This window comes from Gopherus flavomarginatus, chromosome 4 (assembly GCF_025201925.1).
Source record: "Gopherus flavomarginatus isolate rGopFla2 chromosome 4, rGopFla2.mat.asm, whole genome shotgun sequence".
Taxonomy (NCBI): domain Eukaryota; kingdom Metazoa; phylum Chordata; order Testudines; family Testudinidae; genus Gopherus; species Gopherus flavomarginatus.
The window spans coordinates 96,595,512-96,610,104 of NC_066620.1; the positions used below are offsets into that span (position 1 = coordinate 96,595,512).

Sequence of the window (14,593 nt, forward strand, 5' to 3'; positions counted from 1 at the left end):
GTGGCCAGAGCATTCAGTACAAATGGGTAAAATAGGGTAGGTTTAACTGTAGTAATAAAAAAATCAGATTTATTGCTTGAATTAAATATATTTTACATTGTCCTGAAACAAAATGCTCCCCTTCAGTTTTTACTTCTTGTCAGGTGGAAGATGTTTACTTGATTCCGAACGTTAGCTTTTGAGTGCCATCATGGTAACTGCTGGCTACTTATTGGTCAAGTCTGTCGTGTCAGACATGCAATTTACAGTAGAAAGCACCCAGTGTGGCTGTCCCCTCCATTGGAACAATGAAATTAAATGTAGTTGATTGCAGAATCACACACTCCATAATTCAGCCTTTGCTAAGAGGGAATGACTCTCCGGAGCAGAGATGTTGCTGGAAGGGGCCCAGTGTTGTGAAATCTATTAAGGCAAAATGGATTGCAGCAAACATCCCTCTCTGCAAGCAAACCAACCACCCCTAAGCTTATTTGGAGAGGGAATCAGAGTTGACCTCAGAGAGTAGGGGAGCTGAAAGGCAGCAGGCAGGGGGGTCTAAGGAGCACAATGCGAGCAGGACTCAGGAGTGTGATTGTGCAGAAAGCCCCTTGCTTCTCACCTGGTTCGCTTTTGGGCTGGTTCTCCTGCTGGCCACCTGCTCTCCAGCATGCAGATCCACATGTGCAGGTCTTTGGGGGACAAGGCAGCTTGGGGAGCGAGTGTGGTGTGCACGCTGCAGGACAGAGGGGTGGCTTTGTGCTCTGTGCCCAGGGCACTGTGCTCTGCTTCCAGCCCTTGAGTTCATTCTTTATTCAGCCAGCTGTGGGAGGGAGAGCTCATTTGGCTGCAATCGGGGAGCGCCAGAGCCAGGGACCTTCCTTATCCTGTGCCCACGCTCTCTGGGGGAGTCTCTGCAGCAGTCCCTGTTGCAGGTGGCTGTGGAGTGCCAGAGGCAGGAACCAGCAGCGGGGGAGGGGACGGTGTGGGGCTTGGCAGCGCACAAGCTGAGTTCCGAAGCAGCTGGCACCCTGTGTGAAACTTCTAAGTCTCATGCATCTTTTCCACTGTGGGGGGGGGGGGTTGCTGCTGTTTGCTGGTCTGTGCCATGCCCCAGGACTTGGCCCATCTTACACACTAACAGGTTATGTTTAAGCATAAAAGTGAGGAAACGGGAGATTGTCAGTCAAAAAGAACAGCAACAAATGGAAAAGCTGAAAGTCATCCACAAAAGAGTATGTCTACATAGCCGACATAGCCATGGTGCACTGCACTCTGGAGCAGTACAAGCACTCCTGGTGAGTATGCATACCTCAGACACAGGGAGACAAGTATGCATGTGCACAAGTGATGAACCAACTGCGGTGGCTGTATGCCAACATAATTTGAGTAGCAAGTTTGTAGTCTAGACATGCCCTTAGTTGTTTACTCTCCTTGTCCCATGAAGATGAGTCATGCAAGTGATTTCCTCCCATCAATTGTGTTTGAAGCTCAGTGCAGAAGTGTGAAGGGAATTAACCCCTCTAACAAGGAGGAACCGAATCTCTGTGCTGCTTGGTCTCCAAGGGGCAAGGTTTTCTAGGCATAAGAAAGGAATCTCCAGTGCTTAGCCTGGGTTAGTCCTAAAGAACATACAGAGCTTGCTTATTATAGAAGCTTCTATTATCTTTTGAAGCTTTAGATTGTAACTCATCTGTGTGTGTATATGTTCACCTGCTTTAACTTTGTAAATAACTTGTTTCCTTTTTAATAAATCTTTAGATAGTTTATTACAGGATTAGCTACAAGCATTGTCTTTGGTGTGATATCTAGGGTGCAATTGACCTGGGATAAATGATTTGTCCTTTTGACCTGGGAATAACCTGAATATTATTAGGGTTGGAAGGGACCTCAAGAGATCATCTAATCCAACCCCCTGCTCAAAGCAGGACTGATCCCCAAATAGCCTCTTCAAGGATTGAACTCACAATCCTGGGTTTAGCAGGCCAGTGCTCAAACAACTGAGCTAGCCCTCCAATTGAATATTATTGTGATTTTTGGTGGAAGGGACCATCTATCACAAAGGCAAGCTTACTTGAGTAACAAGATAGATGAGAGTACCCAACCCAAGGGACTATTTCTGACTCCAAGGTTAGGCTGTTATAGTGCTGGAGGAGTTTACACTTGATATTGGTTGGTGCAATCTAAGTATAGAACTCACAGTCAATTTGGGGCTTGTGCCTGGTTCTTAGTCTGTACAGAGGTTGGTACTCATGCTCTTGAACCACTTCAGGACAGCATGACACATATATTGACAGCTGAATAGTCTAGAGAAAAATCAAATGCATCCTCTCATTCACCATTCCTCTGCAGTCAGCTGCTGGGCCAAACAGAGGATGACAACCAACTTGTGCTATCAGTTACGCTGTTAGCTCATATGACAGATCTTATATGCTGCGGATCTAAACACATGGGATTCAATAACACCTTCAGCATACTTTAATAAAGTGTGTTATATGTAATAATATATACAATAATATACAGTATATCTTCATTTAGAGGGTGGGACAAACTGGCTAGCAATCAACATAGCTTTTACAAAACCTAAGAGGCCTTTACAAATATTTTAAATGTGCTCACCTCTGTCTTATTTTCAGGATTATCCAAGACCAAGTTTCCCCTTAGGAACTCTTTTCCATCAAACTGCAATGTGTAAACCTTTTGGTCATATTGAATCACTGCATGAAAACCAATGCAAGAACTTAACATTCAAAACACACAGATCAGCAGACCTCTATCACTATGATGGAAGAAACCAAACATTTTTGTATGTAGAAATTTGCCTTGCTCACAGGGAATGTGAAGCGGAATTATTTCAGTTTGCCTGGCAGTTCTGTTACTTCAGGACGACATTGCTTCCAACACTTTCTCTAATTTATCCTGTGAGGAAAAAATCTAACTGATGTCTTCTTGAACTACTGCATTTTAGCATGTAATTAGTGGAAACTTTAATGAATACACGATCCTGCCTAATTTTGAGACATCAAAAGTATAATGACAATTCTATAATATGATGTATCAGGGCAAATTGTCAGTTTCTTCCCTACCTCTTCAAACACAAAGGCCCTTAGAATTCAGCACTCAGAAAAAAAAATCTGTACAAATGTTTTCAGGGAGCAAAAAGTATATCTGGGCTGCAGCAACTATTCAGAATTGTAACAGTAGTTGGTAGTGCGAGAGGCAGCATAGTGATAGCTGAAAAAGTCTTGCAGAGGCCCTTTGTAGCAATCTGCCATCAAATTATAAGAAGAGTTGGGGTAATTCCCCTCCTCTGAATATTGCTAAACCATCCTTAACAAAGATCATTTTTATCCCGATGGTGCATAACAATTAATCCAAAGAGTACCTTTTCTTGACATTGGAATTCACTAGGTTGCATCACTCAGATATCATGTGTTTTAAACAAACTCCTGGGAGAGATTAGGACAGGACAAACACCTTTCAATATACATACATGCACACATTCAGCAACATGGACTGTATAGTGCTCTTTAGTTTCAATATAGTTTTCAGGAACAAACTATAGACATTTGTTTGCCCACTGATGCTGCCTCTTTCCTAGATTATAAGATAATGTTTTGCTTTAGATGGGAAAATCCATGAACAGGTCCCTGAACTACTCACCCCTCTTCTCTTGAAAGTGCACACAGCCTTGATACACAAGCAAGGATTTTTCATGAGCAAAGGAAAAATGTTTCTGGGAGCCCCTTACTGACAGCATATCACTGGGCCACAAGACACCTGCCTGTCACCACTTCTGTCTGTGGATGCCAAAGGACTCACATTTGCTACTACTGTTTCTGTAAGGAACAGCTGATAGATACAGGGACCTCTATGATGTGCTGGAGGAGGAAACACAGTGGATCAAAGTATGCGTGGGTGGGGAGGGGATTAGTGGAGCTGTGAGGAAGAATATAGAAGTGATGAATTTTCAGTGGAGGAAGAATATGGAACTCATGAGTATTTCTGAAGAGTGTAGAATTAATCGTTTATTTGAGGGAAGAACCCTATAGCCAGAAAATGTCACAAGTATTGCCAGCCGAGGCAGAACACTTTTGGAGCAGCCCTTGGTTGAAATGTTGATGGCACATCACTGAATGCTCCCTACCCTTATGTTGTATTCTGGGTGAGTGGAGAAATGGGGAAGAAGATCAGAACTACTGGAGTGGAAGGAGGGGAACAGAGGGGAGGAGAAAAGTCCACGTAAAAAGTAAATGAGCAAAAAAGAATAAGATGGCAAATTTAATTGAGGGCAGGAAAGGGGAAGTGAAAAATTGGACGGTAAAAATGAGAGACCATGACATCTGTGCCAGGACATAATGGGAGGATATATGTAAGGGCACCCATCACCATCCCAGCTCCAGATAAAGAAGATTGGGAACCTCTGCTATATGATAAAGGAATATACAACAAATGAAGGAAAGATTCAGCATGGTACCAGGGCAGATAAGGGATTAAGGAGAATAACAACTCCACATACACAGTTCAACAGGAATGTGCCTTGAGTAAGAAGCTTTCATGTTGCTACTTTTGTACATTTTCCATGTTCATTTTTTTAAAGTTTTGCACAAAGTGGCTATGGTGGATTTGTCAGTGTGTTTAATATTTGTATGTAATTAAACTCTGCAAAACATGTATTTAACAGCCCAGGAACAAAATCTCCTTGGACACTCTTACCAACATGAGGAAGAGATATAAGCAATGTTTTCTGCTTGTCAAATTACTCATGTTTAGCAAGGCACTGAGTAGAATTTCATAAGCTAGTTGAAGGATAGTTTAGGTTACCTCTCTGATAATAGTCTATGATCATGGATGGGTCTATTTCTTATTCATATTAGGATCACAATCAGCCAGAATACAGTGCATATCAAATGAAAAGATTTGCATACAGGCCAAATACCAATATGAGATCGAACACATCTCTACTCTGGATGTGTTAAGTAACTTTTAAAATTCCATGCCGAGGTGCTTACTCAAAAGTACAAAATTATTTTGGATAAAGAGGAATCTCTGGCAACCTCTATCGCAAAGCTGTTGATACTATATGATTTAAATATGTACCTCATGTCCTTTTCACATGATACAAAGGAGCAAAAGGTACTAACAACCATACACAAGAGGGGTCAATCTCCTATATTTGCAATCAAACAATCCTCTTCTAATTAGCTTTCTATAACAAAAGCAGGCTTTCCTATGTGTGTATTCAGCTTTTTTTGCTTGGCAGCAAATGCATACTGCTGTGTTGATGATAGACTAATGGATGATAACACCACAGGAAAAAAAAACAAAGCCTCCAGCTGAGTAGCCTTGAAATGTTTTCACCAGTCTCATTTAGTGTATATGCTTTTGAATACAGCATTTGGGAATTTCAGTTCTGCATTAATCATGCTAAGTACCAATGTGGTTCATTGCTTTTCCTATAATAATATAATGTATACCCTCTCCACTGCAGAAATCCAATTACAGCTAGCTGTATGGATCATGGGGAACAGTTATGGTATAATACGGTATGGCACTAGCGTTCCTATGATCCAGGGACTTAAAGGTTGCTATTTCTATGGGCAGGTCCACACAAACTCTGCAATGGGACAGTTGGCTGACGCACCTGTACCACTTTAATGAGAGCTCTCTGTTGGTGTAGTTAATCCACCTCGAGAGGTGGTAGCTATGTATAACTACATTGCTTAAGAGTGTGGATTTTTCACACCCGCCCTGAGTGACATAGTTATACCCACGTAATTCTGTAGTGTACACCTGCCCTATGAGTTTTTTAGTACAGAGGTTAGGTTTTTAATCCTAAAATCTCTCCTTGCAATTGATTAGCCACTTCCCCCCCTTACTGTACCTGTAACTGATATTTCTCTAATGGACAAAAGCCTGAATTTTTAAAGGTATTTAAGTGTTACTCTGCTTATCACTGCAAAGCCTAAGTGATTTAGATGACTAAGTCTCATTTTCAAAATGACTTAGGCTCCTAAGGGCCCAAGTCGCTTATGAAAATAAGATTCAAACAATTAAATCACATGGGCCTTGTAAGGCTTTGCAGAGCAACACCTAAATATTTTTAAAAATTTGGGCCAGGACACTTTCTAAATAGATGGGGTTTTGCTTATATTGTATTTGAAGAAGCACAATTGACCAATGAAAGTGCAGAATTTTTGAGTTGTCTTGAGGTTTTCCATTAGCTACCCTAGCTCCACATGCTAAATATCAGGTGTACAATAAACAGATATACTTGCAACTTGGGAGACAAGAGACTCTTGACTGTCTCACATGCAGGTTAAATGTGCAAACTATAAACTACTAACAGATACTGCTCTCAAAATTATAGCTGTGTCACACTGGTAGCATTTAAGAGCTCCTGATGCAGCCATATTCTATTATTCTGATCTTTCCTTTGCATGAGGATATTGGAAACTGTGCCTTTAGTATTGTCTCTCTGAGAAACTGCCAACTCTCCTGAACTCTTTATCCCTTAGATTTTCTTCCCATGGGACCTTACCTACCAGTTCTCTTAAGTCTGCCCTTTTTTTTTTTTGAAGTCCACTATGCTTATTCTTCTGCTCTCACTCCTTCCTTTCTTTAGAATCCTGAAATCTGTCACGTCATGATCACTTTCAAACAGACTGCCTTCCAAATTCAGATTTGCTACCAATTCATCCCGTTGGTCAGAATCAAGTCTAAAATGGCTGGCCCTCTGGTTACTTCCTCCACTTTCTGGACCAAAAAGTTTCCAAGAACTTATTGGAAATTTATTTTGGTGTGTTACTTTTCCAATAGAAGTCTGGATAGTTAAAGTTCCCCATTGCTACCAGGACTTGTGTGTTAGATATTTCTGTTATTTGTTCCAGAAAACACTCATCTACCTCTTCTTCTTCCTGCTTTGGTCGTCTATAGTAGACCCTTACCATGAACTCACCACCCTCTTTTTCTTACCCCTTTTATCTTTACATAGAGACTTTCAACTGGTCTGCCTCCCACCTCCTTCTGGATCTCAGAACAAGTGTATATATTCTTGATGCATAATGCGACATCTCCTCCTAGTTTAAAGCCCTCCTCACAAAGTTGGTATGTTAAGATGCTCCCTGCCTTTTTAATCAGATGGGCTCCCATCTCTTCCCAGCACACCTTCTTCCCAGAATAGTATCCCATTGTTGAGGAAGCCAAAGTCCTCTGGTAGGTACCATGTGTGGAACCATGCATTCATCTTCAGGATGTGCATGACCCTTCCTGGGCCCTTACCCTCAGCCAGGAAGATGGATGAGACAACTACCTGTGCCCTGACCCCTTTACCCTAGTTCCCAGAGTCCTAAAGTCCAGGGATTTGGAGCTATCACATTTTTGAATTGCTCCGTTCCAGCTCCGGGCAAAAACCTACTGGTCCATGCTCCAGCTCCAGGCTCCGCTCCAAAGCCCTGCTGAAGTCTATCTTTTGGCAGTAGTATTTCACAGTTTTGCATTTGCAAATGGTCATTTATAAGTCTCATTAAATTGTCATTTGCTATCCAGCTCAGGGAGAAAAACTGATAAAACTGATGATAAAACTCCCTCTGTGTTCTTCAATGTTTTATACTACTTTATTTGTTGCTGGGTTCCACGTATGACACTTCTTCGATGGAAATATGTTAATATAACAGCATAACTTGCTGAATAGGCTAAGATCTGAAATGGTGGTTTATGAATTCAAACAGAAGTTTTGCAGTAATTGAGAACTGTTTCTTCTCTTTTCAAGTTAAGGAATATCAACTTTCACAGTATTCTTAAGTAGACAGAGTGATTATTTATTTTAACCTCCTATTTATGCACTTTATTGTAAAGAGGTGTTAATTCCTTTTAGGTGAATTTGCTACATGCTCAAGTGCTATTTGACCCCTATTTACAGCCATATTTCTCCTTCCTATTTGTTGTTGCTGCTATTCAGTTCAGCAACCATTTAAATCTAATAACAATCATTGGTGTATTTTGTTTTTTCATACAAATATTTTAATGAAAAAATACAGAACTATGAATTAGGTAACTGTCTCAAGGCTATGCTAGCAAATGATTAATTAGTAAAGAAAGTTTAACAAACTGAGGGGAAAACATTTTATTTATTTTGGTGCATCAAATATTTTAAAAATAAAAGCTAAGTATTCCATGTCATCATGCACTCAACTTACTGAGGGTGTTTCATCAGTTACACAAAGTAATATGTTAATACAGATGGTTTAATCAGAGTCAATCATACGATAACCTGCTCTAATTTCACCTGCAGGAATGTAAAACACACAATATTCTAAGGAAATGCTGATAAATAAGACACCATTACCCTTTGTTTGTAAGATAATGTAATTTGACAAGAAAAGAAATGGAGGAGGGTAAAGGAACACAAATATGGTATTTTTATACCAAGCATCAGAAAATCCTCTAGACTAGCAAACTCTGAAAGGTATCCTGCTTTTCAAGTCTCTCTCAAAATGGCAAAAATCAAAGCCAATTCACAAGTATTTAGTGTATGGAAACAATCCATTTTGTTATAGTAACCACTTCTCTCTAAGACTCCCTAATCAGTCATGCAGAGAATGAACAATAAAACTCTTTTGATTCCATGTATGTTGCTTGCAATTTTGGAATAGTCAATTCACTTTCTGGTCTTTTTACTTTTGTGTAATAGGAAAAGAGTTCTGGTCCATTAATTCGCCCACTCTCTCCTGGAGGAAGTTAACCAACTCAGCTAACACAAAAACATGCGTTTCATCCAGATCTTGTATGATGAACTTCTTCCCCAGTGCATTTGACTCATCCAAATACAGCAGGAACTGCTTCATGGCTGGGTCACTGTAGAGACAAACATGCACCAGAATCCATATTATTGTCATATGACACAATACAGCAACACAGCAGTAAGTAAAACAACTTTGGAATAATGGAATGTGAAAACTGCTTCCTGAGCAGCATCCTCATTTTCAAGAGCTCTTTATTGCTTAAGAATAACTTTTAGGAAAGCACTTCTAAGATGATGGATGTAGGCAACACTGACCCTTTTGGAGTACTTTATAAATTATATTGTGACTGGCTAAAAGTGCCCAAGAGGAAGAAAACTGATTGCCTGACTTGCAGAGAATACTTGATTATATTGGTATTATAAAAATATGTTTTCAGTAAAACATGAACAATGAGTTTAAGGTTCATTTGCCTTTTCTGAACACTTATTATAATTTAATATCCTCAGTTTACATATTTTTGTTCTCACCTGATTTAGCTATAAATAGTATAGACAAAGCCAAGGCCCTTTGCTTTCAGTTTTGATTTTGTTTAAAATTTCCTGGGAATTTTGGTGTTTATTACAAAAATTAAAAACATAGATGAAAATCAGCACAAAAAATTTACTTCACAGTTGTCTAAGTAAATATCAGGTTAATACTGGGCAATGAGAGGACAGAAAAAAAGCAAAAAATAGAGAAAAGTAAGAGTATTGAAAGTAAAAGCAATTTAATGCTGTGGTTTATTACATGCACTGTACATATTCATGTGCATGCGTGTCTTGCACTACACTGTCTTTAACAGATAGCCTTGCATTTACACTTAGACCAATTTATTATTAGCATAAACATTTACCCAATGTATTGGATTTTCTTAACAATCCATTTTTTCATATACGTGAGTGGTCCAAAATTAGGATGAAAATGGGTAAAAACTGTATAATAGCCTTTGTAAAACCTGAGAATTTTTCTATAAAAACTGAAAATGAACGGCCCTAAGTACAATATAGCATGAAATAGTATTGTACCTGAAGCACAAAATGGAGTTTAAGAGTTTCTCAGTAAATCCTTAATTATCTAATATTTTATATTTGACAAAACTTTGTGGGGTTGTTTTGGTAGTGTTTTAAAGTTAATTTTTCAATACCTTATCTAGGCACCTTACCTAGCTCCTCTGGGGCTCTCAGGTTTTATTTAAATGTAATTAGTTAAAGGGTCAGTGATAAAAAATATTTATTGAGCTGAGGTGTAGGTAATATCATAAGAAGGGCAATCTTTACAATAGCCACATTACAAAGAGACTAGATAATTTAAAATGAGACTTTTTAATAAGTGCTGTGTTCCACTGATATATTTAGCAGTTTCGACTTGACAGAAATATATAAATATATCAGTGGAACACAGCACTTATTTAATAATATATATACACATTTTTACACAAGTCAGGAAAAGCATGTTCTTCGGTGAAATTTATGCATTTTTAAACTAATCTGGATTCTGGCAACTGGAATGTGCTGGTGCAGCAGTCAGTGCTGGAAAAGTAGATGTCAGAACTAAGGGGCTCAGAATCTTTTAATAGAAACCATTATTTATATTAGAAATTATATTATCTGACAGAAAGGAGGAAATAAGATTTAGCAAGGTCTGCAATTGATATTAGTACCAGTTACCATATTTCCAGACCTTCTATGGGGGAAAACAAAACCACCAACACATTTGGGTGAACTGCGTACCACAAAATTAATGTAAACTTTTTACATGATGTAGAAATCCTTTTAGATATTGGCCTCAAAACACATAGAAGCATGACTTGAGTGAGGAAAGACGTTTGCAAGATACAGAATAATTATGAAGCCAGAAAAGTGAAAAAAGCCACCAAGTTAATGCTCATCTAAAGAGGTTACACTAATTTGCATTGGCATGTCTGGAAAGAAACTTAAGATTATATAAAATCGAAGGTGGAAAAATTGAATACCCTAAGTGCTTCTTTATAAATTATTTATCATTCCTCCATAACCAGTTGTCTCCTTTTGAACTTCATCCAACGGCAGGTTACCGATCCAAACTGCTAGTGCCAGATAATTATTAGCATTTGCTTGCTTGCTGTTTAGTGATCTGTTGGAAAAGAGTTAGTAGTCTCAGGCCAGATCCCATGGGACAGATGTCCACATCACCACAAAACCATCACAGTTAGCATTAATTGGAGCCCTTCTGGCAGTTATACCAGAAAGGCTTTAAATTAATACATGAAGACTTAACTATATTCTAATCCTTGATGTGGTCCCTCCAGAACAGGGCTTAGCATGCACATTAAAAGGGTGGGGAAGCTTGCGACTTCAGTGCCTTGCCAAATTTTCCTTTGATCTGTTTACAGATACAAAATTCAAACATTTTTTGTTGTTTTTAACCGATCACTTCAGTTTCTAGTGCTGTCCATCTGGCATCATTCACAAGTTCTAAAAATTAATTTGAAAAAATATTAAGGAAGTAGATTCCCTTACAACAGTTCTATGACTTCTGCTAGCACAGAATTCCATGCATACTCCCTGAGCTGGCCGTGAGCAGCAAGACAACAATTGGCAAAGCTTTTCCAGCTAGCTTTCTGGAAACAGTGGATGGGCACTGGTTAGTAGCACAGTAAATACTGTAAATCAGGGGTTCTCACACTTCATTGCACGTGACCTCCTTCTGACAACAAAAATTACTTCACGACCCCAGAAGGGGGGGGGACCGAAGCCTGAGCCTCACGGCTCTGGGCAGGGGGGCCAAAGCTGAAGCTCAAGCAACCTGCAACCTGAACCCTGCCATCCAGGGCTGAAGCCCTTGGGCTTCAGCCCTGGGTCCCAGCAAGTCTGAGCCAACCCTGTCGACCCCATTCAAAGCAGGCTGTGACCAACTTTGGGGTCCTGACCCACAGTTGAGAACCGCTGCTGTAGGTTCAAGTCCTTCTTGCACTTAAAAATATTTATAAAAGCAGCTAAGTGATGGGCTCTTCATACCTATCACACCTGAGAGCAGCTGGGGTGCTGGGAGTCTGGCAATGAACGCATACAGGAGTGGAATGCAGAGAAGTCCCACTGGCAATTGCTATGCTACTCTCATGCTTCTTCCACATTAATATTAGACAGGGCTGTTAGCATGGAACTAATGTGTGAATAGACAAGCAAATGCTAGAAGTGTCTATATAAAAGGCAAACATTTTTAAATGTTTTGCTCCCATTTGTCTGAGTCTCCTTAACTGCCTGTCATGGCCTGTTAGCTGAAGATAAACCTGTTGGCATAGTTTACCATAATAGCTCAAGACGATTTAATTACATGGTCACTAGCTTCAATTTTCTCTGACTTTTCTATTTTATTAGCCTTCACTAAAACTATAACAAACTCTTTGCCTGATTTGCTTGAAAGCTGAAATAACTACATTATAGGGATCAGCACTACATGTAGGTTGAAAGACCCTTTCCTCGCTGTATCTCCCACACATCTTTCCTCTCTCCCACCTTTTCACCTTCTCCTGCTGATCAGATTTTTACTCCGAAGGAAAATAATTTTGTCAGAGAATAGAGTTTAAGTACATATACCACAAATACTTCTATGAAAAAGCAAGGATAGTAGAAATATTACTGGAAAAAGTTAAAAGGAGAGACTGTAGCAAGTGTTGGAATAATTCCATGAAGCAGCTTGAAGATGTTTGTTAACACAGTACAGTATGCTACTGGGTATTTTACAGTATAACTATGGCTCACTGCTTTCTAATATTGGGTTACCATGTTTAATTTCACAAAATACTAACAGTTTTTGATTGTCTTGGTTACTTAAGGCCAAATTCTCTCAAAGGCAACACTCTCATTCACTTCAATAGGTGCAGAATCAGGCCCTTAGGGACAAATCCTCAGAAGCATTGTGAACACTTCACACTTTATCACTGTGAAGTCTGACCACAAAAAATATAGCCCAGGGAGGGTCACCCTGGCACTGTCCTGACAGTAGTCTAGAACTATTATACTACAGACCACAGTGTGGATACAGTGTATACCAAAAGGAGTTTTTCCTGCTGGCGTAGGATCACTACCTGCCCTACCAACAACACTCTTCTGTCAGCTTCACTGCACCTACACTTCAGGTTTTCTCAGCATAGCTATGTCTCTAGAGGTGTGGATTGTCCCCCCACTCTTGACTAAGACAGCTATGCTGGTATAAGTTTTAAGTATAACATAATGCACAGTAGAAGGCATGTATAGCGTACAACCAAGATCATGGCCATGAAGTGGATGTCATAGACCCTGACTAGTGTTATCTACATTTTGGGGATAATTGAGGGTCTGGCCCTTATTTAGAATTTAATGGCAATGGTTTAGATTATGTGGCATACATTTACTGTATAGAAAGCAATAATTTACAGACTAAGTACAACTCACTTTTTTAGATTATAAACTGCAAACAGTTGCATACTGGTCTAAGCAGAATTTGTGCAGGACTTCTATTCAGTGGGAGAGAAGGGGGAGAAAAGATGAAGGGAGTGAGGGTACTACATGTTCTGTAAAGTGTCTAGGATGTTTTAGGCACTAAACAAATAAGAAATGTGTTCAGTTGAAATTCAGTTTAACTACTAACCATTCTATAAGAACACCCTTCAGGACATTCACCATCTTCTCAACACACTTAGAAAGCCCAGATGTGGCAGATAATGAACACAGATCTTGCTTTGGGTTATGCTTGTAACCAGAGACTGAAAAGAGGGGGGAAAAAATAATGTAACAGATTTTTCATTGATCAAAATGGCCATTTAAATTTGGCCTTGTATACTTTTAAGTCACTGTAAAATTAGTGAAATGACATGAAAATATAAACAAAAACCTACATACATTAATAAACTCTAGCTTGCATATTAATTTTAGTCTTAGAGAAGATAGTAACATTTTTAATACATACATTTTTCAATAATACCATAAATGAGGAGCAGGCTGTTTCATACATTACAGTAATGGAACAAATGTAGTAGTTACTAATACAGAATCTTCTATCTTACAAAGAATTACAGCGTTTATTTAAATGAGTCATACAAAGAATATAGATAGTGATTTTGAATATCATAAGTAGTGCTTCTGGTTTTTTTGGGGTTAATTTAATTTCAGGGTTTATTTTTAGCAGTTTAAGTTTTACATAGAACCCCTCCCCCCTTTTTTTTTGGTAAATACTGTAACAAGTAATGTACATTATATCTAGTACCCATCACAGCAGTATATACCGCCAGGAGCAATCTCTCTGTAACGTTTGCTAGTGCGCTGTAATGCAGTACCCCTGACAACAGCAGGACAACACTGAAGCGCATCAGGGAACCACCAGTGCGCACCAGCAGGGTCTGCAGGCACCAGTGAGCGTCCAGCAGGTGAGTGGCTGCAGGAATCGCCCCCCATTATTGCTCCCCGCGGACAAGCCCCTAGCTCCCAGGTGACCAGTCTGGTGATACCGGGACGGAGCCCCTGTCACCCGTTGTGCAGCGGGCGGGTCTGTCGGTTACAGCCCCAGGGCAGCGGCCCGGCGCAGGGGAGCCAGGGGGCCCAGGGCTGAGGTGACGCTGGGGGAGGGGGGAACAGGTGAGGTTGATGGGGCTGCGCACGGCGCGGCTGTGGGGGAGGGGGCTGAGGGCAGCACCGCAGCGGGGGTGAGTGACGCCCGCTCCCATTCGCTCCCCCCCGCCACCAACCTGCGGTTTCCCTGACGACGGAACAACCGACGCCGAGCCCGACAGCCGCGCGGGTTCTAAAGAGAGAACCAAACAGCGACAACCCCCAAAGCAGCCGTGCGCATGCGCGACCAGCACGGCTCTCTTCCTGCCC

General features: G+C 40.3%; 1 protein-coding gene across 1 annotated transcript; it reads right to left on the reverse strand.

The window, feature by feature from the left end:
• Nucleotides 1-8,086: 8,086 nt before the first annotated feature.
• Nucleotides 8,087-14,578, reverse strand: GTF2H5 (general transcription factor IIH subunit 5). Its single transcript, XM_050949990.1, has 3 exons — nucleotides 14,461-14,578; nucleotides 13,368-13,482; nucleotides 8,087-8,832 (listed from the first exon to the last, which is right to left on the reverse strand). The coding sequence occupies exons 2-3, from the start codon at nucleotides 13,400-13,402 to the stop codon at nucleotides 8,652-8,654; spliced, it is 216 nt and encodes a 71-aa protein (XP_050805947.1). The 5' UTR covers nucleotides 13,403-13,482; nucleotides 14,461-14,578; the 3' UTR covers nucleotides 8,087-8,651.
• Between the last annotated feature and the right edge of the window lie 15 nt (nucleotides 14,579-14,593).